A 23,588-nucleotide genomic window follows, 5' to 3' on the forward strand; every position below is an offset into this window, starting at 1 on the left:
AGCATCTTTTCCATACTCAAAGACAAAACACAAACACTTTTTTTTTATACATCACTGTACACATTTTTCAAAGCTTTTTTTTTTCTTTTCTTTTTTCTTTCCTTTACTTTTCTTTTTTTTTAACTACCACCAAACACTGTCCTTTAGATAATATATCCTCACTTAACATGAACTTTTGTAATCAATTCGACGATACACAGATGTTATCAACTTTTCTTAACGCAGATTAAAGCATATTCCGTCTCTTCCTCACTATCATCACTCTCAGACACTCTCTTTGATAACTCATGAAACTATGCACAAAATATTTACTGCACAATCACTTAAGTGGTATTAAATCACTCAAAAGAATCTACAGATTATAAATGAAAAATCAAGTTCATGGAAATGTGAGCTAAAATCATAATACTATGAATCGATGATAATCCTTATCTAACACATTTTTTTTCAAAACCAGGCCTTTCACATTTTTTCTCTATATGAATGTATAGCTTATACATTTGTTATAAGAGAGATAGAAAAATTCTCTTCTCGAATTTATTAATGTGGCTGTTAAAAATGCAGCAACATGTGTCTGGTAAAGTGTCATTTTAATTTTTTTTTTCCATCAAATATGTATTTGACCGTTGTATCAAAATGATTTTTTGGAGTAAGCAATATTATTATTGCAATATGAATAATCCATCAAACAAAAATATAATACTTATATCATTAGGCTCAGAGAGTAAGAAGCTACATTATTTCTTCTGTTTATAATTAAGATAAGTTATATCTGCATTCTATTGTCTTAATGACATTTAAAGTCAATTCCTGTTAAATATAAATGTATTTTTAATAAGAATTTTATATATAAATATGGAAGTCACTGTGTTCTTATTTTTTTGTGTGGATAATATTAAAAAGAATGATAAAATTATATGCTATAAATGTGAAAGATCTGTGTACAGTAATGTCATTATCGTTGGAAATACAGATATATATATATATATATATATATACATATATATATATATATGTGTCTATAATACAGATAAATTCTTATAATATTTATATAGTTAAACATTTACCTCTGATTATAAGGGTAATAATATTATTTTTTTATGTCAAGATTCTTATAATAAAGGTACCTTATTAATGATGTACTTCATTTTTTGCAACCACTCTAAAATTTCTCAGTTCCATCAAATAAACGCGCTATTAATAATGTTTTTTGATACAATATAAGTATTATTCTTTAATATTTTTTTGATGTATTTACTTTGATCTTTTTTTTGTAAGATATATATATATATAATAATATACTGTTATTTATAATTCATATTTAGAATCCATTAAAATTTTTCTAACTTGTGCTTCAATATATTTTGGTTATTTTGTTTTATTCGATAAATTTATATTATTATAGACTTAAGTATTTAGACGGATTCAAATATTTCTATTTCATATATTATCTACATTTGTGAAATGAAAATATTAATAGTTAAAAAATATGAATTGAATAAGCACATACATATTATTCATGTATCTTATTGTATAAAATAATACACGTCAATAATTAGTTATCTTAAAAATCATATTGACAAATAAGATTGATAATAAATAATCAATCAAATCTATGATAATAATACTTATATAGATCAAAAAGCATCGATCATTGCTACAACTTCTGTACATCATTCTTCTCTAACCACCTTACCAATTAAATCAAAATAATACTTCACCTCAGGAAGTATTAAAATAATGAAATAATTTTGTTTGTTATTCATGAATTAAACAATTGTTTGTGTCACTCCAGTTTAAAATTTAGGCACTACCACCCTTAACAACAACAATTACCAAATGATCCTCTTTTAAACCTTCTTCGCTTAAACTAGGACACGTACGCTTCAGGAGCTCTGTAGAAAAAGCACACGGTGGAAATGCATAGAGTACTCCAGTTCCTTCTGTATCTTTGTTTAAAAGTGATATAACACCTGCTGCCTCTTTTTGCTTTAAATATGAAACCAAATTACGAAGTGGTCTAGTTTGAACATTAGCATCATCGTTTGTAATAGCTCCGCTTGATCCAGCAAGACCAAGAAATATCGCGTGTGAACTAGAAGTTTGTATTCTTTTGGATACATCATCTAACTTTGGTTGATCGAGACGAAGGCGCTGTGTTATTCTAAGCATATGTTTACCTTCTTCATCTTTCATAAGAGCATCTATTATTTCAGTGTCTCCATCTGTAAGATGAAATTTAGCTGGAAATAGTGAATTCTTTAATATTAATGCACCTTGCCAAACTGCAATAGATTTTCGTGCAACTTCCGGTAAAGTACGAGACGTTGAGAGCATTCCTGTACGAGTATTTTCCGAATCTGAATCTGAATCCATTTGTCTTCTACGTGGTGATCTAGATCTTGATCGATCTACACCAGGTTCTCGTGACATTGATCTTCTTAAACGAGAAGCTTCGTATTCCAGATCTGGAAGTGGTCTACGACTGGACCAATCTGCTTCATCACGGAGATAACCATCTGGAACAGTACCACGGTAACCGCCTCTGCCACCGCCTCTTCTTTCATGCCATGGTGCACTTCCTCGTCCTCGAAAACCTCTTGGTCCATAACCAAATTCAGTTTCAGGACCATAAGGATCATATGGTGATTCATAGTCTACCAAACGTGGTCGAAACTCAGCATTGTCTTCTGGATATGATCTAGGCTTAAAACCAAAACCAGGAGTTACATCTGCAAAATCAACTCTTAATCTTCGTTCAGGACCACCGAGAGGAAAACCACGCATCTCTTTTACAGCAGCTTGTGCTGCATCAATGGAGTCATAAAGGATATATGCATTACTTTCGCTTTTAAGATAATCAATTTTTTTGATGGCTCCAAATCTATCGAACTCTCTTTCTAATTGAGGTACTGAAGTCCAAGGACCCAAACCACCAACCCATATTCGTGTTGTGGGAGTTGCCTTACCATATCCTATCTTGCACTGAAACTTTCCTATATACTGCCCAGAAAGTTCAACTTTGCATCGATGAGCCATATCTAATGTCTGGAATCGGACGAAAGCATATGCATTTCCTGTTCCTGGCGGTGGTCTTTTGATATCAATATCATCAACAACACCGTATTTACTAAAGATTCTACGTAATTCATCCTCGGTTATATTAATTTCCAAATTACCAGCAAAAAGAGTCCTAGTTGCAAGAGGGTCATCTTCTGGAGAAACGTGATGGAGATAATTTGGAAATTTATCTTTCTTGTTTTCAACTCTTTCAAATCCATGAACAGGATGACGAAGCATCATATGTCTAGGTGGACCATAATGATGAGGAGGACCAGGATGTACATGAGGCGGTCCGTGATGAATCGGTGGCCTAACAAATTCGTGGTGAGGCGGTGGTATTGTTTCTCTTCTCATTTCACGATGGGGTGGTAAACCTACAGGAGGCCCATATACACGTTCATATCGATCTAATGGTCTATGTCTATCCGTTGGACCTGGAGATCTAGCATAATACCGTTCATAATCTGGTGGTGAAACAGATCTTTGTCTACGATACGTATCGGGTCTTTCATAAACTGGCTCTACCAAAGCTACTTTATCATACATTATAATTCGTGGTTTAGCATGTTTCGCATCTCGTGCATCTTCTGAGCTCCTGAAGCACACATAAGCAACGCGTTCATCTAACTCATGAGAAATTCTTATAGAAAAATCACCAAACTTTTTATATTCTCTATACAAAGTATCTTTAATTACTTCATCACTGGCTTTCGGATGAATGGAACTGACACAAAGAACTTTATAACTGTATGGTCGTTCAGGTGGTAAATCTCGAGGTGCACGCAAATATTCGTCGCGATGTGAACTGGACTCTACATAACGCGCATGAGATGACGCTCTTGCTGATGGACTAGGACTTCTTGCACCTCTGCTACGTCGTCGAATACGTTCAGGGGTGATTCGTTCATCACTTGAATCATCATATCTATAAATTGATAAGAATATTATACTAGCTATTACAGACTAAATAAAAAACATTACAATGATACATGATTCATATTTATCTAAAAACAATAATACATAAAATCAATAATGTTCCAATACAATATATACAATAAATATCTTATTGCACTAAAATCGTATACTTAATATAAATCTAGAAAATAAATTTTAATTACATACCACCATAATTTAATGTATATTATAAATATTAAATTAATTAAACGATAACGAGGACCATGAATAAAAATGATGTTTATATTTGCGAGCATATAAGATAAATGTAACGATGAGGTTACAATGAAATAGATAAATATATAAGATAAATAAATAATGCTTACCGTCCCATGGAAGATCGACTTCGTTTCACCCGAGGAGGTGGAGTATCACGACTCGAACTCCTTTTCATGTTGTTGCGGATTTTAACCGTAATTTTATGTCGGTCGTCTCGCGGAATCCCAATCATCAACGCAGTTTAATTGTATCGTAGTGAAATAAAGAAGAATAGATAATATCCACCCGCTAATATCGCGAATAGATAGAACACTTAAATACAAGATTTAAGTATTTTTATCTTTCTATGTATAGAAGTCTACCTTCTTCGCTTGAAAGGACACACAAAATGGCGTTTTGATATCGCCTCACCAATTTCTACGTACTTCCGTTAGCAATATTATTATGTTTAAATATAATAATTATTATAGTTCATTAATATTAATATATCAAAAGAATAAAAATTACGGAATAATTTACTAATAATATGACGCTGTTCGATGAAATTTGACGTATGTCGAAGTAAGAAAATCCATATGGTTGTTATGTGTGTGCAAGTAGTTACAAATCAGAGTATCGTATGGCATAGAGGACTCTCATTGGTTCACGAATAATACCTTATTTTCATGTAATCGACTATTTTTGTAAACGAGATTAAACTTTGTTTTAATGATTCAATAATTAACAACACACGTGCATACATTTCTTTGATCACCATTAACTTCTTTTAAAAACTATTACTTTCTATTTATATATAAATATACGTATTTGACATTTTTAAATATAGTATACAATGTTTTATCGCGCATAGGTAGCGCCACTGTCTCTAGGGTTTTAAAATTTAAAGTTCAGTTTCTATGTTGTGTAATATATCATTAGCAAAACGTGATTTATTTTTTATTTGTACTTTATTGGTAGAACTGAAGATTTGTTTATATGTTTATTGTTTAAATAAAAAGAGTATTAATATATTATTGCAGATACTTATGAAACTTGGCTTTAATATTTTAGTAAAATGTAAGAAAGTATGCTGTATATATTTTCTTTTGAGGGTGAACAGTAAAGACGAATATCTATGAAATATTTGTAGTAAAATTTATAAATTCAAAAACAGATTCCAAAAGCATCTCATGATTCACAGTGATCTCAAGTATACTGCTTATTAATTTTATGATAAAACATTTATTTTAATAGATTACAAAAAGAGTGATGAAAAAAAGGATGCCAGAAAAAACAATTTTACATGCCACATGTGTAATGCGTTGTTCGTATTTTAAATTGGATTCATTCGTCATTTAAAAGTTCATACGGAAAAAATTAATTATGATTGGAAAATATACAATAAAGCTTTTTCCTGAAGAAAAAATATTTGAAGCAGCATATTAATTGTGTATTCAATTTATTTAAATTACAAATACTTATATATTACATATATATATATATATATGTTTACTTAATATATATATATATATTTATTTTAAATTACAACATCAGATTGATAAGCTTGTCACTCTGATCCTGTTGAAAAACTTTCTATTACGTTCTAATATATCGTCTGATATCACACGCATTTAATTATACAATAAATCTATTTACAATGGACTTAAAATGATTCTTTGGTATTATAATCGCGAATAATTAAATGTCTTGCAAGTGATATTAATTGAATGAATATTTAAAGTCTTTTTGCAAGCACATGAAAATAACGTCGTCTGTTGATCTATAACGTACGTTTTGTAGATTCAATTTGATCGAAGAAATAAAAAAACAAACAAAGATAAAGACGGTTGATATAATAAGTTGTTGAATCTCAATAGCGATTAAAAAGACATGGAGAATGAATCGAAGAAAATTATCGGCAGTTTTGTTTTCTTTGTATCGCCATTTCGGAAGAAGCAATGGCCATCCACTCGTTCGTGTTAGACTTAAACCAAGTAAGCCCTAACGAGTATTTACCATTTAAATTAGCATGTTGACAATGACTGAACCACCATCCACCGTGATAATTAGCAGCGCAATCAGTGGAACTAATATCCATGTCTCTGTCCTTAGCACTGAAGGCCATATTGTTCTGATAGGACAATGCGTCGGTTGCATTTCCGGAATAACCGGAAACGTGGAGCTTATAACCGGATTCCTCGGAATCAATATTGAAATATTCGTATTCGGCGTGCCAATGTGTACCGTATATATCCATTAAATCGATTTTCAACCTGCTGCAGTTGTCTCGAGTAAGTCTATGAAGTGCTTCATTACCTATCCAAAATTCATTAACAGGTGAACCAAAACCTGCTGCGTAATCGTTCCAAGTTCGATCGAATTCAACCATACCGTCGATCCGCCTTGAGATAACAATCCATCCTTTATGACACGAGGCTAGTAACGGTGCACCTGGTCCAGGTGCAAGCAGAGTAAGCCCATCTCTTTCATCACAATTACCTGGTAAGGCATCGACGATCAAACGATACTGATCTTCCACCTGCTCGAGCTCGTGAGTTATGTTGCTTGCTTTTTCTATAGACGACGATAAGTCAAGACGATTGAGGGTATCGTTAAGCGTGTCTAAAGATATCTGGTGTCGATCGCTTCTTTCTTGAAGCTTAGAAGCACTAACACTCAAAGCTTGTACAGCTCTTCGAAGATTAGATAATTCTTCTCTGGTCAACGACAATTCAGCTGCCTTTCTCGCAGCATTAATATCCAATCTCGCGATTTCTCTTTTAGTATCCGATCCATTACCATCTACCTTGTCCTCCAATGTCTGCACAGTTTCAAATAATTCGACCATCGTTTCGCTTAATTTACTCGTCGAGGATAATTCTTTGCTGATATTTTTCATACGCGAAAATAATTGTTCCTGAGCCGTCTCCAAATTAGCTATACGTCCGGATAAGTAATCCTGATTTTCATATACTACTCTTTTTTCGATCATTCCACGTTTTCTCGATACTAACGATATTTTATGTTCCAGATTGGTGAGACGTTCCTCGATACGATGCATCAAAGGTTTCGAATAACTATGCCTCCTCCTACTTTCGTGGAATAAAACTTCATTCTTAATCTCGTTGTCCTCGCGTGTCTTGTCCTCGTGTCGATGGACGGAGAACCGATGGAACTTGTGGTCGCTTGGTGTGTCGCATTTCAATGATTTCAATTCGATTTGCACGGTACCAATCTAAACAAAATAAAACGGAACAGGAAATGAATTAATGAAATAAATAAATAAATAAATATTAATTAATAATTATAAAATATACAAGTGGAAGATAATAAGAAGTCTAGAATATGTATGAAAAAAGGGACGAATGATAACTGAAAGGTAACCCAAAAAAGAAAAAAAAAGGAAGAAAGAAAATAAAGGAATAATACGAAACATCTGCTTTTGTTGAAGGAGCGCAACGAACCACGACATATACCGGGTCCGTGTTGTATTTATGAACATTGGTGGGATGCGAAGGGGGAGGTATCAGGGCCTGTTCGGGGGAGGAGGGCCGATGCTGCCAAACGAATGGAACGCCGGAATGAAGGGGCCCCGATATAGCGAGGAGCCAACGCCGGCAGCTGCCGGCCGGTAAAACGAGAAACAGAAATAGGGAGCCACCGGTTGCCGGCTGTACGACTAACGCGGCAGGTGCATCTCTCTTGCATCTCTTTCTTTTCTTTTTATTCTTCTTTTTATTATTATTATTTTTTTTCCTTACTGTGTTTTTCCCCCGTTTCTTTATTTTTTTCTTCTCCTTTGGCTGATAACTACTAAACACGTTAATGCGTCAACGTGTACCCCTTTTATGTTTACGCATGCGATAAACGTGTGTGCCTCCTCGCGGATCGTATACTCTCCCTATATATATAAATAGTATGTTCTTTTTTTTTTTAATCTCCAATATTATTACCTGACTGGCGACATCGGCGCAGGTGCGGGACAGTTTGCTGGCACGTTCCTTCACGGCAGTAATGTCGATGCGAATTGTTCCCAGGGCAGCTTCAAACTTGGCAATGCGACCACCAAGATTACGAATACCTCTTCCGACCTCAGCTACGTCACCTTTTAAAAGGGACAATTCGCTTCGCATCCTTGATCTCTCAGCTAATTCTTCGCTAGCATTTCTCGTTCTTAGAACTTCGGCGACTTCGGTCTGCAATTCGGTTACCGCACTACCCAACCATCTCACCCTCAAACGCTCGTTTTTCGCCTCGTTACCGCTTCCGCCTCTCAACTCGGTTACTTCTTTCCTGTAACGATCGTAACAATAGAATATATGATCAGATTTTACTTTGTTATCAATTCGTTAATTAAAATTTCTTAAATGTTTTATCATTTCTTCTCCATTATCTATTTATCTATTTTTATCTTTCTATCCCTGGCGTGTAGAACTACTTGCAAATTATTAATCCGAGCATGTGCATATTGTATTAGATATTTTATTCACAGAAAAATTAAATAGTAATGAGTATAAAAGGTCATATTCCTATCTATAGAAACGTTTATTACTGAGAACATTACATTTATACCTATCGATTTATTAGATATTATTTTCTCTTTTTTTATTTTCCTCTCGTTCTTTTTATATTCTATGCATATACCAGCTTATACTATCTATGACACCGTTGAAGAAAATAGAAAATCAACGTGTTAAGCTTGCTTGCTTGCTTGCTCGTTTGCTCGTTTGCTTTGTTACCGAGTGTTCGTTCTATCGATCGTACGTTGAATTGAAAAGAGTTACGATTTCGAAAAAAAAAACTGAAAGAAAAATAAAAGTAAATTCTCACCTCAATAACTCGACTTCTTTCCTGAGTACAATCAACTCGGTATTTTTCTCTATGGCATGCTTCAAACTCTCCTCCAAAGCATTGTAATCCTCCTGACGATGATAAAGAAGTGCGTTAACTTGTTCTTGCAAAGATTTCACTAAATTTTCGAGATTTTCGTTATTCATAGGCACCGTACTAACACCGTTGATAGTCTTTAACATAGAAATTACTAATAAACACAGAGTCAACATATTGTTTCTCGAAATATGTTTCATCGTAAAAACTTTGAAAAGTTTCAAGTCCGATGATATCACTCTCTATATTAATCGTTGATACCAATTACGAACATAAGATCTATCATTCGTTAAATGATCGATATCATGGATCACAAAATATAAATTGTATTAAATCTTGTATGATAATCTAATGAAAATTATAAAGTAATAAGTGCGTGTTTGTTAAATATTTATGTCATGGACCACAATGTATTTAAATGTGTAAATCTTGTGTGATAAATAATGAAAACTAAGGACTATGCGTGTCTGTCTTCCTGGACTCTCAAAGACTTACTGGCGTCTCTTCGACGAGGTACGCTTGTGTTATATCCGTTGGCTGGACAAAGGCATTGGGGGATACCAATGTGGAGCAGGTGTTCGCCAACACCAGGCGTCCCAGGTATACATCGTTCTGTCCTCTCGCTTGCCTCTTACTATCGCGCGTGTACATGCTTCTCCTTCTTCTTCTTCTTCTCTTTTCTCCAACACCACCACCACCACCACCATCACCACCACCATCAGCACCACCACCACCACAACTACCACCACTACCACCAACCACCAACATCAGCTTCACTCTACCCACCATCTACTACTCTTCCTCTTTTCCATGCTTCGTTTCATTCTGCCCCTGTGCTTTCTAAGGTCAGCTTTACCCTCCTACGTGTGTGCCATACGATTTGCCCTTACGTACTCGAATAACATTATTTAAGTTAACCTTATAATAAATCCTTTTAATATAGAAATACATCTACACCTTCTTTTTATTTCTATTTTTAATATTATTACAAAGTGTTCGAATAGTTTTCAGATATATTTGATATTTTTTTTTCTTTTAATTTTTATTATATAGATAATTTTATTATATTTTTCTATGATGTGTGTATATATATTAATCGAAAATATTAATCGATATTTTCTTTCCCTTCCTTCTTTTTTTTTTCTTTTCTTCTTCTACTTCTTTATTTTGGTCTCATTTTTATTTTTATTTTTATCTTGCTGGCACTTCCACGCGCACGCCACGCGACATCGATGGCCCCCGGTTCGCTCGTGCGGTGGATGCAAGGAGGAAGGGAGAAGATGCACAAAGAAAGAGAAAAAGAAAGAGAAAGAGAGAGAGAGTGAGAGAGAGAGAGAGAGAGAGAGAGAGAGAGAGAGAGAGAGAGAGAGAGAGAGAGAGAGGAAACAAGCAGCTTCATTATACCGGTAATCGTTTGTGCCGCAGGTAAAATGCAAAAGAAAATTCTATATCTTTTATTTTTTAAACTAAAGGTAAAATAATATTTTTAACATTTGCAATAGTTCAATTTTATCTTTAAACAAAAATTAAATATATATATGCAATAAGTAATAAAAATTATTTTTTAATAACATAGAAGACTTATACGAAGAAGCGTACAAAATGGTTTGTTAAATGAGCCACAAATGATCGTCTACCAATAACGCTCCGGATGGAATAAATTGGGATTCGAGAAATTTTGAATAATCCGACTCATTGGATAGAATAATTCGAAAAGTTGAAAGGACGGTGTTGAACTATCATATTACAGAAACACAACTGTTACACTGGCAAAAGAAACTCGGTGTATCTTATATCAAAAATTTCAAAGGTTTCATTGATATAACCGTTACCAAACTAATTAAACATTCCTCTTATACGTGTTTGAACAATTCGTAATATGATCTATTAAACGTAAACGTAGAACATAATGTAAAATAATGAAAGAGTAAGCGAATGAGCAAAAGAAAAAGAGAAGAAGGGTGTTATAACCGAGGCACGCTTCAAGGGTTCGATCAAAGAAAATAAGAAGAAGAAAAAGAGAAGAAGAGGAGAAGAAAAAAAATCTACCCCCAAACGATGAACGAGTTTCTCGTGTCAGAGCCAACTTTACACGTAACTTGGTCCACGTGTATACACATATATATATATATATATATATATATATATATATATATATATGTATATGTGTATATATATGTATACACGTGATTGAAGTTGTGTATAAGAAGAGAGTGGATGGATGAACGGCATACCCGATGCTAAACAGGAATCTTTTGCCACGCGCCGTATGCTTGTTCAACCGTAGGAGATCCCTTCTCCCATATGCTCCCTTCCTACGCCCTTCCTACGCCCAATGGCACACGACAGACTGCAAATGCATCTCTCTTTCTTCGGCATCTCTCACAGGCATCTCTCTATCGGACATCGATGCCCTTATGAAAGCCGGTTCAAGCCGCGACCCGGTTCTATTCCCTTTATACAGATCAACAACACCGTTCTAGATTGGCAGCTGGTAAGCGAGCTTTCGTACAAATCTTATTTTTTTCTTTTTTTTCTTATTTTATTTTCTTCAATTTTACCTGCTCTCAAAATATTTCAGATTTTTTGTCCACATTTTTCTCCAACTTTTTCTAACATTCTTTTCTTCCTTTTTTTTTTCTTCTTCTCCCCCTTCGATGATATTAAACTCTCGGTCCATCCCTCTTAAATAATATTTTATTCAATCGTTTTACAATTTTTCTACACAGACTGTTTGTTTGTTTGTTTGTTTGTTTATTTATTTATTTATTCCTTTTTTTTTAAGGGGTAGTTTTCACATTTTGTTTCTTTTAATTTTTTAATAATTAATCGTTCTTATTATTCTTTACATATATAATTTTTTGTTTGTTTAAGTGCGAATTTGAGATTCACGTATCGTATATATAATATAATTCGTTCTCCTAAATTTCTATCACGAATTTAACAACCTATACATATTACATGTTACTGCGTTTTCGTATTACACGAGCTCTTTTGTTTAGGGAAAATGTTAGGTTTTTTTTTTCTTACAAAAATTCATATATTGACTAATAACAATATATATTTAAAAACAATTCACGTTCCGCGTGCGGGTTTGTCTTTTTCATTTTATTTTAGTTTATTTAATTTGTTTTTTTTTGTTTTGTTAATTTTATTTTTAACGTTAATATTTAATATGTACGTACGTAATGCATGTATTTATGTGTTTATGTGTATATGTGTGTATCTATACGAGCGAAACGTAACGTTCGATACAATTTGTTATTTTTAATTGCGAAAATGATCGTTTATACGCGTTCGATAATATATTTTGTTCCTTATTTCTTTCTGTTTTTTGTATTTTATTTTTTTGTTAACAGATCTAAATACGAAAAAAATCATAATTTTTCTTATTTACGAATAATATCATCCTATACGATCTCTTCTTAAGTAACACGAATGAATCATCTCGGCGTGTATGAACGACAAATGTTTTGTATTCATTTGAAAATACATATTTTGTTTCTGTTGCCTTTAATTTGCTCGATTATTTAGTTGACATTTGGACATGCGTATAAATGATTTTAAGATATTGATCATTTTCCAATGAGATGATTCCTGAGACAACGTGCTTCATCGATTATTATCATTAATATTATTATTATTATTATTATTATTACTATTATTATTATTTTATATTAATATACTTTGTTAATTCGAATTTTCTTTTAAATATTTCTTTTTCGTTCTCTAAAAATTAACAAACTATCTTCGTTGATAAACAAAAGAGCATTTATTATATAACTTAATTATAATTCTTTTGATCTCCTACAAATATACGTATAATATATTATTAATTATGAATCATTTTTGAATTAAAATCATTTCGAAAGCACGCGCATAAACACTCAGAGTTATGAGTTTTTTTAGTGCACGCTCGTACGAGTGTGTTGCCTATTGCCAGGGGCAACACCCGCGGATTTATCATTTGGATTTATCTTTTTTTGTTTCCTTTCTTCCATATTTTATCACGTACGAGAGTATTTTTATAATAACGAAATATCTCGTTTCTCTCAGACATTTCTTAAACAATATTTCAATCAAAGAAGAAAAAAAATATAATAATAATAATAATATACAAATATACAATTCAACGTAATAATATAAACTTGAGCTCTATCTGTAATAATTTATTATCACGAATTTGTTATTCGATCGATTGTTCGGTAAAAGGAAGCGCTTAGATTGACCTAATTAATTTAATTAAAAATTGTTCTTTTTAAACCAGAGCTTCTGGAAGTGTAGGTAGCGATCCCCATACGAGGTTGCGTAATTATATTTGAGAGTAGCAGAAATTTCAGTAAAAATACAAAATTATTACGAATAATTTGGGCTTAGTACTTTAATACATGATAAAATAATATTCGTATGTATATCAAAGAATTTTTGTGTTTAAATAACATTTTATATTTATGATTTATTATCGGCAAATGTTTTTATTCGCAAAAGTTTTAATCGGATAAAGGGGATCGCCAAGTGGAAAAAATTTGAGAAGCCCTGTTTTAAACAACAGTTTTTGTGGTAGATGAGTCTGATCCTTCTTTTCTGTTATTAAATATTTCAAAAAATCTTTCTTCGTGGTGTGTGCTCGCGTCGACGAAATTATGTACATCGTGCAATAAATATGTTTTTTCTCTTAACAAATGATGATTAATAATTAATCATTCGCAAAATCTTGATGCACCGATCTTCGCACTATTTGTTTAAAGAATAAAAAATAAAAATAAAAAGATGGCACTAAAGAGTAATCCTGATCGACCATTCTTCTGTACACTCAACTCTCTTATAAAACGGTACTCTGAAAACACAGTTTTTATATAGCACGCATAGCACAATTTGTAAACAACAAGAATTGAAAAATCGTGTTTTTAGAAGAAAGTTGAGTAAATACATATGATCGTTTAGTACTGTTTTTTTAAGTTAACAGCTAAACGTTACTATTAACGGCTACTTTTAATAGTTCGTTGAAATCTCTTAGTCTCTTAAAAACGCAAACTTCATTTTATCGCTAAATTCTATATCTATCGACAGAGAAGTATGCGTATTTGTATGTATGTGTGTCTATGATTTAATCGTTAGTCATCTCGCATGAAATTATAAATTAATTGGCAAGTCCCGATCAAATAGATCATTCAACAAAAAAGAAAAAAAAAAATTAATAATAATAATAATAAATTGAATAAAAACAAAGTGTATATATATCGTTGTAACACTTATCTTAAGTTTGTGCTGATCCATAGGTTCCGGTTGGTGGTCGATACAATTTTGGAAAAGTTAATATCTGTAGACTGTTGAACGCGTACTTTCGTACCCCGATGTTCTTCCACGTGTTTTCTCGTCGGCATCCTTCACTAGAATGAGATAAATAAAGTATGTACAGTTATAAGATATTATACGAATTCGATAAACAACAAGGTGTTTTATTATTATATTTACCTTCGCATACAATCGAGTGCTCTCGTAAATTCATGCTCGGCTAAATGATATTCCGTTGAGAGTATGTTTACCTGTTCTAACGTGATCGACATTCCAGTCCGATCTTTGGCACTTTTGCAACTGGTAAATCTCAAGCCACGCATTCGTCGACATATTTGCGATGACAATTGCAATATCTCGACGTTTTTATTGACTTTAGCGTGAACGGCCGTTTTTAAATTTAACATCATGTCCGCTAATGTATGACTCAATGCAGATTTTGTACCAACTATAAAATAATTTATTTATCAATGAGTTCATCAATTGTTAATTAAATCGATATTCCTCTTTGAACTTATTAACAAATAAATTACAAACACATCTTAATGCGTAGATGCACTTACGCCTTGTAGATGCTGGTTCCGTAGGCAAATTGAGTTTTCTAAATCTCAAATAATATTCGTTCAGTCTATCAAAATTATCAATATTACTTTTTTCTTGAGGTTTAGTAGTACCAAGACTTTCAGCCAATGATGCCATTTCGTTAATACCTATATTGAAGAATACAGGTGTAACGTTGAAGGATAAAGTTTGTCTGGAAGAAGGTACTAATGGCAACAACGAATATATAGCATCTGGTACTGGAAGTATCACCGTTAACGCAGTTCGAGAACCAACTACGCAAGGTAATGGAAGTTGAAAGCCTTCGATTCTGTACAAAATAAAAGAATATTTTTTATTTAACAGTTTAAAAAAGAAATAAGATAATGATCGTTTTTGATTGTTAGAAGTATCATTTATACCTAGGCTGAATACCACGTCTAGATAAAGTAAATGTAACGGTATGCATATCCTCAACAGCAACTGCCATGTCTCCCCACATATCAATTTCATCGCCGTAATAACTGAGAAGTCCCTCGAAAGAAACTAGAGGTCCGAGTGTCGTTAAAATTAATAGAAACATTGGATCAGGCCTTTGACACCACAGTTTTGCCATAATACTAGACACTAACGATGTTAGCTGAAAATAATTTGAATAATATATCATTTATTGTCGATGTATGAGGGTTTAAAAAGAAAAATAATAATAATAATAATATGTTGATTAATAAACTTACTGCCTGACTGAAGCAAACGTCCCGTCTATATCTGACGTTACAAGCACGTTGAGCCGTCTTGGCATCTTCTTGAACACGGAATACCGAATGCGTGAGCCTCGCAGTTTTGAGAAGCCCATCCATAGCCTGGCGCAGCTTTTTCATACTTGGTCTAAGCTCACTCGTCCAGTCTACGATCGATGCAAAGTCTAGACCTTCGATAAACTTGTTCCTCTGTCCAGAATTACTTTTAATCACTCTTGTCATTGAGTCAACAGCTTGGCACACTTTATCGGAAGACGTATTACAATAAATATCAGTAGTCCCTAATAAAGTTACACATTGTACGTTGCTTAGAAGAAAACTTTCTTTTGCGACTAATAAGAAGAAGGTATTTAATAAATACCAATTAGATTGCGCGCGCGCGTGATAATATAATATATTTTTAAAATAACTAACTTTGATATTCTTACATGATGAGATTTATGACGAGGATATGCATATGTATGATGTGTGCATGTAGAGCTAATAATAATAAATATTGAAAAATAATGATATATATATATATATATGTTTATATATATATAAAGTGAATATGAATGAGTATATATATTTGTACTAGTTTGAATTTCCTTACCTTCTTTGGCTTTGGAGAAAGCTGGGGTCGACTTTTCCATCCCTTGGGGACTTGGTTGCTGTCGAGAGACGGAGTTGTGTGAATTGTCCAGCAACTTACTTGATTCTTCGCTCTGCAACGCATTCTTAGGCTGAATTGTCACAACACTTGAATTGTTTCGATTGTTCGACAGACATCCCTTGAGACTCTGTGATCGTCCTAAACTATTTTTGTTACGTAAACGTACAGCTGGACTGCTGCATCTACCGCAAAGGAATTTGACTTTTGATACCAGGCACATCACACTCGCTTCAATGTTTAGCTGTGTGAGATCCCAGGGTTCCGGCTCGTCCGTCGGTTTATAATAATTTGCAGACGGAGAGTTACACATTTTTTTCATGTCCAAGAAACGTTTGCCTTTATCAGTATCCTTTTTGATGTCATATTTTTCTTCATCGTCGTCGTTATTATTGCTTACCTCATGATTGCCATTTTCCCTGGCTTCCGTTTCCTTTATATCCTGATCATTTTCTACTTCTGGAAATATAACGAAGTCTTCTTTGTTTTCACCTTCTTGCGTAGTAGTAGTAGTAGTAGCAGTAGTAATAGATGCACTCGAAGTAGTAGTAGTAGCAACAGTAGTAGTAGTAGTGGTAGTGGTAGTGGTAGTAGAAGAAAAATTAATTGCAGTTGTAGTAATAATAGTAGTATTATCGGTGTTGTCGCAATTAATACTATTTTTGAATGCCAAAGATGCATAATTTCTTTTGGTATTTTCTTCAGCCCAGGTATCTTGCATACACTCTGGGGTATCGGGTGTTACGAAATCATCAAAATCAGGACTCTTTAGGTCAAAATTAAGTTGTTGTGTGATTCGTTTAAATGGAGATAAGGATTGATTAACTTTGAAATCTAGTAAAGAACTATCTTCATTAGTTTCTTCTTGAACCTTAGCTACCTTATGCTCTTCTAGAAAAGTTAATGCTTCTTCCACAAGTCCTGGATCCCAAAGACTTAACAATATTCTTGTCTTTGTTATCATATCTTCGCAGATTGGTAACATACCACTAGTTTGCTTTCGTTTAGCAAGTTCCATTAAAGAACGCATTGCTTCTACGACATCTCTTCTCAATTGTTTGATAGCTTGAATGGCGTCATGCGCCATTATTATCTTTGACGTTCCTTGATACAATTGATTACCTCGTGTTGGAGATTCTTTAAGTGCTTGTACAAGTCTGAGAGAGAGAGAAATATATTTTATTTATATATTTTATTTTAATATAATTAGGATTGAAATATTGATAATAGTGTACCTTATTAATCCACCATTTTTACTCTTATGAGAATGTGCAGTAAATGCACCAACACTGACAAAATCGTAAAATCCACATTTATTCAACGTATCATTATGAACCCACATTCTTTGAAGGTGTAAATTTAAAGGTGCAAATTCCAAAGTTCGATCATTTCTTCGAGATGATTGCTTGAAATAACTTCCTGCGTGAATGAAGATTAATTTATTAATAAATAATTGGATACAACGACGAAATATGAATTATTTTAGTTACCTTCAAAATCAGCTAAATTTTCCTTGGCTTGTGAATATAAATGTAACAGATGAAGATGGCGATCAAGTAATGCAACTTGTTTTGTATGCCATGGTTCCCTTAATTCACCCATACCAGCCACTTCTTGAAGTAATTCCTTCTCCTCTTGTATCCAAATTCCACTGTAATCATTCACATTTATTATTATCAATTAAAAGAGATCTAGTGTATCCAAAAGAAAGTAACACTTACAGTAAATGTTGTGGAAATTGGAAACATAATTTACTTTCTGCCATAATTTCATGCACACATATGTCTCCACCCAATCCTGAATGAAACCTATGCATAGTAAAATTCAAATCGTTTAGAAAATATTTATTAAAAGTATGTATTATAAATTAAGTTATAAATTTACAATTTGTTGTAATATTACGCACCTATACGTTTGAATGAATGGATTGGCAAACAATAATTTCAATTGTCCTTGATGCGGAAGCTTTATTTTAGTTCCTAATCTCGGAGGTAACGATTGCGACCGTCTGTGCGATAAAACCTGCAACTCCAAAATAAATAAATTTAATTATTATTTTGTTTTCGAATTAAAGTTGCAGATATATGTAGAATTAGTGATTTGTTAGATTATTAAAGTTCGAAAAAAAAATAACCACTACCTAATAGATTATTAAATATCGTTTGTAAAAATTATTTGTAGACACTTATCCAAGCTACCTGCTGATTGTTTGTACTTGGAATATTTCTAGAAGGTGTACTTTCTGTACTGTTTCCTTTATCTTCGGCTTCCAGATTCCATACATTAATAGTCAAAAACCCAACAGTAGTCGTTTTAGCAGATTTTAATGGTATTCTCAATCTAGGAGTATCTTGGATCGCGTTGAAGGTTACTATTGAACTTCCTATCGGTGTTGCTGTTTGACTTACTCTTTCTCTTACATCGTAGGCTGTTATTCGTACTTTCGTATCAGAGATAAGACCGTCGCTTGCTCTAAAGCTTACAGTTGTTAAAAATCCAGGGTTGCTACTTCGCTGCAAAAGTGATGAACAAATAGCAAACAAATCTATCTTTTAAAATTTAATATAGAAATAAAAATGTTTACTTCTACAACTTCTGTTCGTGCATATTTGATCCACGTCTTCGAACGCTTCAATAGAACGTCTACTTCCAAAACAGGATTAGGAGGTCGGCCGTGTCCATCGCATAGAAGATTATCGCATGCTAGTGATACCTCGCACATTGGTATTTCTGCAGGATCTAAAAGATAATTATTGCAATAAATAAATATTTCTATTTTTTCACACGATATTCATCGAAGTCAATTTCAACCTGTAAAAATCCCACGTTGCAACCTGAGCATATGTATATCAGTATCATTTTTGTGACCACTGAAAGCTTCAATGCGTTCTCTCAATGCTAAAAGTTGACTTCTCATGCATTCATAGCTAGCTAATTGCAATGCTTGCAACCAGCTATCTCGTTCCTCAGCAGTATTAGCTCCCAATTGTTGGAACAACCCACCATCAAATACTAAAAGAAATCTTTACAATGTACTTATTTGTCTTATTTATAAATATAATATAATATTGAGTTGATAAAAAAATCTTACCTATGCTGAATCCATATGGAATTTGATTTGTCGGTTGATCCAATCGGACACAGCACTGTTCCAAAATAATAACGCCAAGAGGTTCTGACCACTGTTCTCGGGATTTGAAATAAAATAGAAGGTTTCCTCTTAATCTGCACCATCGTTCTAGACTTACTGTGGAACAAATCATAGAAAATATATATATAATTAATTTCTCATATGTTTGACACAACATGTTGTTTTTATAATTAAAACAATTATTCTTGCAAGAAAGCACTTTTTCGGGCGACACTTAGCTAGATAGTTAAGATTTATAATTAATATTTCATAATTGTTAAGACAGTACAAAAATAAATTCTATTTCATTTTAAAACATTGATTCATATTCATCAACGCACACCTCTCTAAGAGCTTTCTCATACGAATATTGTAAATTTGGTGTTATCAAAAGACACACAAATATTTCAACAGTTACAGTATATTTGTTTTTATGTGAAGAAGCGTTTGTGTTAGAATATTAAAGCCTACTCTCTACCGTCTTGTGTGAGTAGAATTAAACCCACTCTGAATAATTATCACACAGTATATAAAAAAAATAACAGTGGAGCATAGTAGTTAAATTTATAATAATGTTCGATTAAATAGTTGCTTAAATATAATAGGTGTAATAATAGCGAGGAAAATGAAAAAATATAATCTTTAGCAAACCAACTGTATCACTCATGCTTTTACTAAATACATGCAAGAAGATTATGTTTCTTCTAATAAGCTTTATAAGCATGATTTCTATTTACGACATGCATTGGTTGCTACAAATGAAGAATTAAAAATTATTAAAGCAAAATATGTGAAACTAATTACGTTACTTGAACACTTTGATCTAATGTAATATTTCTAAATATATTTGGATATATCAATGGGGGAGACAAGAATAAAAGAAACACAAAATGAATTTACAAATTAGAATGGCCAAATTATTGTGTAATTTTTCTTTTTTAATACCAATTGTCAAAGGTATCAATTGTAGACTATACTTGGGAATATTAGTTAGACGAGAGAGAGGTATGTTATGATAGATGATTGTGATACATAATGGTAAAATGCACTCGAATGTACCTTTACTCGTGCTGGCTGTAACGCAACTGAGGTCTCGTAGAGTCTTATGTGTTTTCCCTTTTTGTCTTTTGTTCTCAAGATTTTTACCTGTACCTGGAAATTGTATGGAGGTACTGGTAATCATTAATCAAAGATCTAAGTATACATACATATGTATCTGTGTGTATTTCATATGTTAAATGCATAACATAAATCTACTTCTGCTTTTAGGGATATATAAGTGCTCAGGATTAATTTATTGTATGAACCAAAATAGATATCGTTCTATTTTTAATATACAAGTTTTACAACTTGAATGGATAAGAAATCATTTTGTTTATCATTGTTAAATCTGAAATATTTAATAATTTGTACAACCCTAAGTTAAGAAAAATGAATGGAATTTTTGGTTAAGAATGAATTTTACAATGAGCTCTGGTGTTATCATTTTTTGTTAGTAAAATACCATATGCGAGTAATTAATGACATTGCATACTCTAGTTCCTAGGAGAATTATATATATTTATTTTACATTAAATCTTTTACTCGAAAAGTTGCTCTACGGTTTAAGTCGAAACAATTTTATACAATCTAAATTAAACAATTACGTCAGCAACCTATCATTTGGAAATATTAAATGTTAACACGCATAGAGTTGAAGTTTTCACTTTTTCTATAAATGAATGTTTCAAAGCATTATTTTCTAGTAGGATTAGTGCGCATTGAGATTTCTTTTTTATTATTTTTATTTTTTTTATGATGTAAAAAAAAATAAGGAAACGATAAGTGGCTATTATATTCCTAAAAATAAAATACTATTATTATATTATTGACCGATGTACCATAATAGAGAATACAGTAAATTTTTATATAAATTATATTGGTAATAGAATAATAAATTATTTTCAGCAATTTTTGAATGTAATACATGCATTTATTATCTAAGGGAAAATAATACTCTAGGAAAATTTCTAAGGACTACAATATCTGAAATTATGAAATACATTATTAAATATATAATATATAATATATATATATATATATCACGAGAATAATAATAATTCTAAAATATATATATTCATTTGTCACACATTGCAAGCATATTTTTAAGCATATTTTTTTAGTTTACTTTTTAAAAATCATTACATTACATCCATTCAAAATAATTGACCAAGAACAAGAAACTGGTAATTGCTATGAAATGATAAATTTACAACAAATAGTATGCGATATTGTTCATGCTTGATAATAGTATATATATATATAAATATATATATTTATAAAATAAATGGATAACAATGAATTAATGCATAATAATAATATAAATATCTATAAAAATGTTAATTAGAATAATCAATAGTAAATTTTGGTATCAACTCATACACTGCGCTTATGATATAACATCAAAGATTATTATTATCGTATAATATAAAATAGGCTTATCATTAAACGAGAATGATATATATTTTATAACGCTCAGTTTTATTTGTATGCCTATGATGACTTATACATATATGTCTATATATATATGTATAATAATTAAGTTAAGGGACAGAAATCATGCACATCTCTATATGCTAGAATATAGAGTTGCAGGACATTGCAATATGCGCATAACAATAATGATAATGTTGATAAAAATATATACGAAGACTCACTCTCAGTTCTGCGAAAAAATCCTTCCTGACGTTCACGAACATACAAAACACCTTCCTTTTCAAATTTTTGAGACGGCTGAGTTGCCAGGGTCAATAATTCTTGTTTGTTGAACCTCATTTTAAATTATCTTTTCACACGCATATTGGGTCACAGATCGCTCAATTCACTTCTCTGCAAAATTCTGAAATTCATATAATATAAATATTTAGATTTAAATGAACATCATTTATTTTCTAAATAATAATATAATAATTGTAATGTAATTGGTGTTTTAAATGGAACATTTGATTTTGACTTATCATTTAACTAATTATTATTCTGAGTTGATGCAAGAAATTTAAATATATAACCTATTGACTTGTATACGGTCTACGTATGAAAATTACACAATGTACTAAATATAAGAAACTATGCAACAACAACATACATTATGTCGATAACATTATTTCTATTTAACCAATAAAAGTATTAAATATTATATAAATAAATAATTTGTGTCAAAAAATAATAAAACACAATAAAGTTGGTGAATTTTAATATAAAAGAAAAATTAGAAATTTAGATAGAAAAGAGGGGTTAATGCAAAATGTTAATTTAACAGAAATATATTTACCTGATTGATTGTGATAATTTTTGATGGATGTTCTTCGTTCGATGGGACAAACGAAGTATGCCAATACTGTAAGAATATCCAACATTTTGATTTTATATATAAGAATCACTTTCTATCCGATTTCGATTGCTGGAATATTTTATGGAACAAAAGTAATACAATTTAAGTTTCATGATAAAAGACAACAAGAGTGAGATAGGAATATAATAAATTATGACTTCGATTGAATCATCGATTACAATAAAATCGATTAATATCTATTAGAATAGATCCTAATAATACATTTGAAAACTAAACATAAAAATGATCGAAACGTCAAACCAATAGACACCATGTTCGTATACCATTAACTATTTTTAGTAACGGAGGGTACTAACGTCAGTTGTTTTACACAGGGGGGCCACAATTACGGAACTAAGATAAAGATTTTTCTCTTTTAATTTTTAACAAAATACTATCTATCAATCTATTATTAATGTAAACTCTTTTGAATGTAAACTCTTTTTGTTTTTTTTTTAATTAATATTATACGAACAAATGTTTCATGTGATATAAATCAACAAGAAAATAATGAATGTTAAATAACTATTAATTAACTAGCTATGTGATAATAATACGTGAAATGATCGATGAAAATTCTAAGAAAATTATTCACCCACGTGATCTTCCAACATTTTTCAAAATGACATATCCAATAGTATCCTATGACGTATAACCCAGGTAGGCTTTTGGATTTTCCTATACAGGCATGTACGAAGTTTGCCTATCAATGGGGACACTAAACAAAGCGTAGTTCCAACT

General features: G+C 31.9%; 3 protein-coding genes and 3 long non-coding RNA genes across 7 annotated transcripts; 3 read left to right on the forward strand and 3 right to left on the reverse strand.

Annotated features, from left to right (window-relative positions):
* Positions 1-1,485: 1,485 nt before the first annotated feature.
* On the reverse strand, positions 1,486-4,848 carry LOC122524003 (RNA-binding protein spenito). Its single transcript, XM_043646029.1, has 2 exons — positions 4,344-4,848; positions 1,486-3,988 (listed from the first exon to the last, which is right to left on the reverse strand). The coding sequence occupies exons 1-2, from the start codon at positions 4,466-4,468 to the stop codon at positions 1,804-1,806; spliced, it is 2,310 nt and encodes a 769-aa protein (XP_043501964.1). The 5' UTR covers positions 4,469-4,848; the 3' UTR covers positions 1,486-1,803.
* Positions 4,849-6,127: 1,279 nt separating this feature from the next.
* Positions 6,128-11,420, reverse strand: LOC122523933 (protein scabrous-like). 2 transcript variants are annotated; one of them, XM_043645920.1, is made up of 5 exons: positions 11,337-11,420; positions 9,598-9,962; positions 9,046-9,239; positions 8,169-8,508; positions 6,128-7,450 (listed from the first exon to the last, which is right to left on the reverse strand). In XM_043645920.1, the coding sequence occupies exons 2-5, from the start codon at positions 9,889-9,891 to the stop codon at positions 6,128-6,130; spliced, it is 2,151 nt and encodes a 716-aa protein (XP_043501855.1). In that variant the 5' UTR covers positions 9,892-9,962; positions 11,337-11,420. The 2 variants fall into 2 exon arrangements, with proteins under 2 accessions (XP_043501855.1, XP_043501856.1); XM_043645921.1 differs by lacking the exon at positions 11,337-11,420 and having other exon boundaries at positions 9,046-9,137; positions 9,598-10,100.
* On the forward strand, positions 7,463-7,911 carry LOC122523936. The gene is made up of 2 exons (XR_006305415.1): positions 7,463-7,594; positions 7,667-7,911. It is a non-coding gene; the product is annotated as an uncharacterized LOC122523936 (long non-coding RNA).
* On the forward strand, positions 9,621-10,403 carry LOC122523937. The gene is made up of 2 exons (XR_006305416.1): positions 9,621-9,702; positions 10,369-10,403. It is a non-coding gene; the product is annotated as an uncharacterized LOC122523937 (long non-coding RNA).
* Positions 10,438-14,552, forward strand: LOC122523935. Its single transcript, XR_006305414.1, has 3 exons — positions 10,438-10,527; positions 10,679-11,596; positions 14,382-14,552. It is a non-coding gene; the product is annotated as an uncharacterized LOC122523935 (long non-coding RNA).
* LOC122523934 (inositol polyphosphate-4-phosphatase type I A) lies at positions 14,167-23,139 on the reverse strand. Its single transcript, XM_043645923.1, has 18 exons — positions 22,788-23,139; positions 22,174-22,355; positions 20,537-20,629; positions 19,439-19,594; positions 19,159-19,359; positions 18,932-19,086; positions 18,546-18,860; positions 18,254-18,369; positions 18,069-18,155; positions 17,838-17,998; positions 17,583-17,766; positions 16,974-17,504; positions 16,291-16,844; positions 15,675-15,940; positions 15,360-15,577; positions 14,961-15,268; positions 14,578-14,845; positions 14,167-14,492 (listed from the first exon to the last, which is right to left on the reverse strand). Exons 2-18 carry the CDS (start codon positions 22,289-22,291, stop codon positions 14,360-14,362), a joined length of 3,864 nt encoding a protein of 1,287 aa, XP_043501858.1. The 5' UTR covers positions 22,292-22,355; positions 22,788-23,139; the 3' UTR covers positions 14,167-14,359.
* Positions 23,140-23,588: the final 449 nt, after the last annotated feature.

This window comes from Polistes fuscatus, unplaced genomic scaffold (genome assembly GCF_010416935.1).
Source record: "Polistes fuscatus isolate 324 unplaced genomic scaffold, CU_Pfus_HIC Scaffold7, whole genome shotgun sequence".
Taxonomy (NCBI): domain Eukaryota; kingdom Metazoa; phylum Arthropoda; class Insecta; order Hymenoptera; family Vespidae; genus Polistes; species Polistes fuscatus.

Coding starts and splice junctions, on each gene's coding strand:
- LOC122524003 (XM_043646029.1), bottom strand. CDS start 4,468: ATGATTGGGATTCCGCGAGACGACCGACATAAAATTACGGTTAAAATC. Junction 3,989..4,343: donor AGTCGATCTTCCATGGGACG/GTAAGCATTATT, acceptor ATCAATTTATAG/ATATGATGATTCAAGTGATG.
- LOC122523933 (XM_043645920.1), bottom strand. CDS start 9,891: ATGGTGGGTAGAGTGAAGCTGATGTTGGTGGTTGGTGGTAGTGGTGGT. Junction 9,240..9,597: donor ACCTCGTCGAAGAGACGCCA/GTAAGTCTTTGA, acceptor TCTATGTTAAAG/ACTATCAACGGTGTTAGTAC. Junction 8,509..9,045: donor AAAGAAGTCGAGTTATTGAG/GTGAGAATTTAC, acceptor CGATCGTTACAG/GAAAGAAGTAACCGAGTTGA.
- LOC122523934 (XM_043645923.1), bottom strand. CDS start 22,291: ATGAGGTTCAACAAACAAGAATTATTGACCCTGGCAACTCAGCCGTCT. Junction 20,630..22,173: donor ATTTTTTCGCAGAACTGAGA/GTGAGTCTTCGT, acceptor TACAATTTCCAG/GTACAGGTAAAAATCTTGAG. Junction 14,493..14,577: donor GCACTCGATTGTATGCGAAG/GTAAATATAATA, acceptor ATCTCATTCTAG/TGAAGGATGCCGACGAGAAA.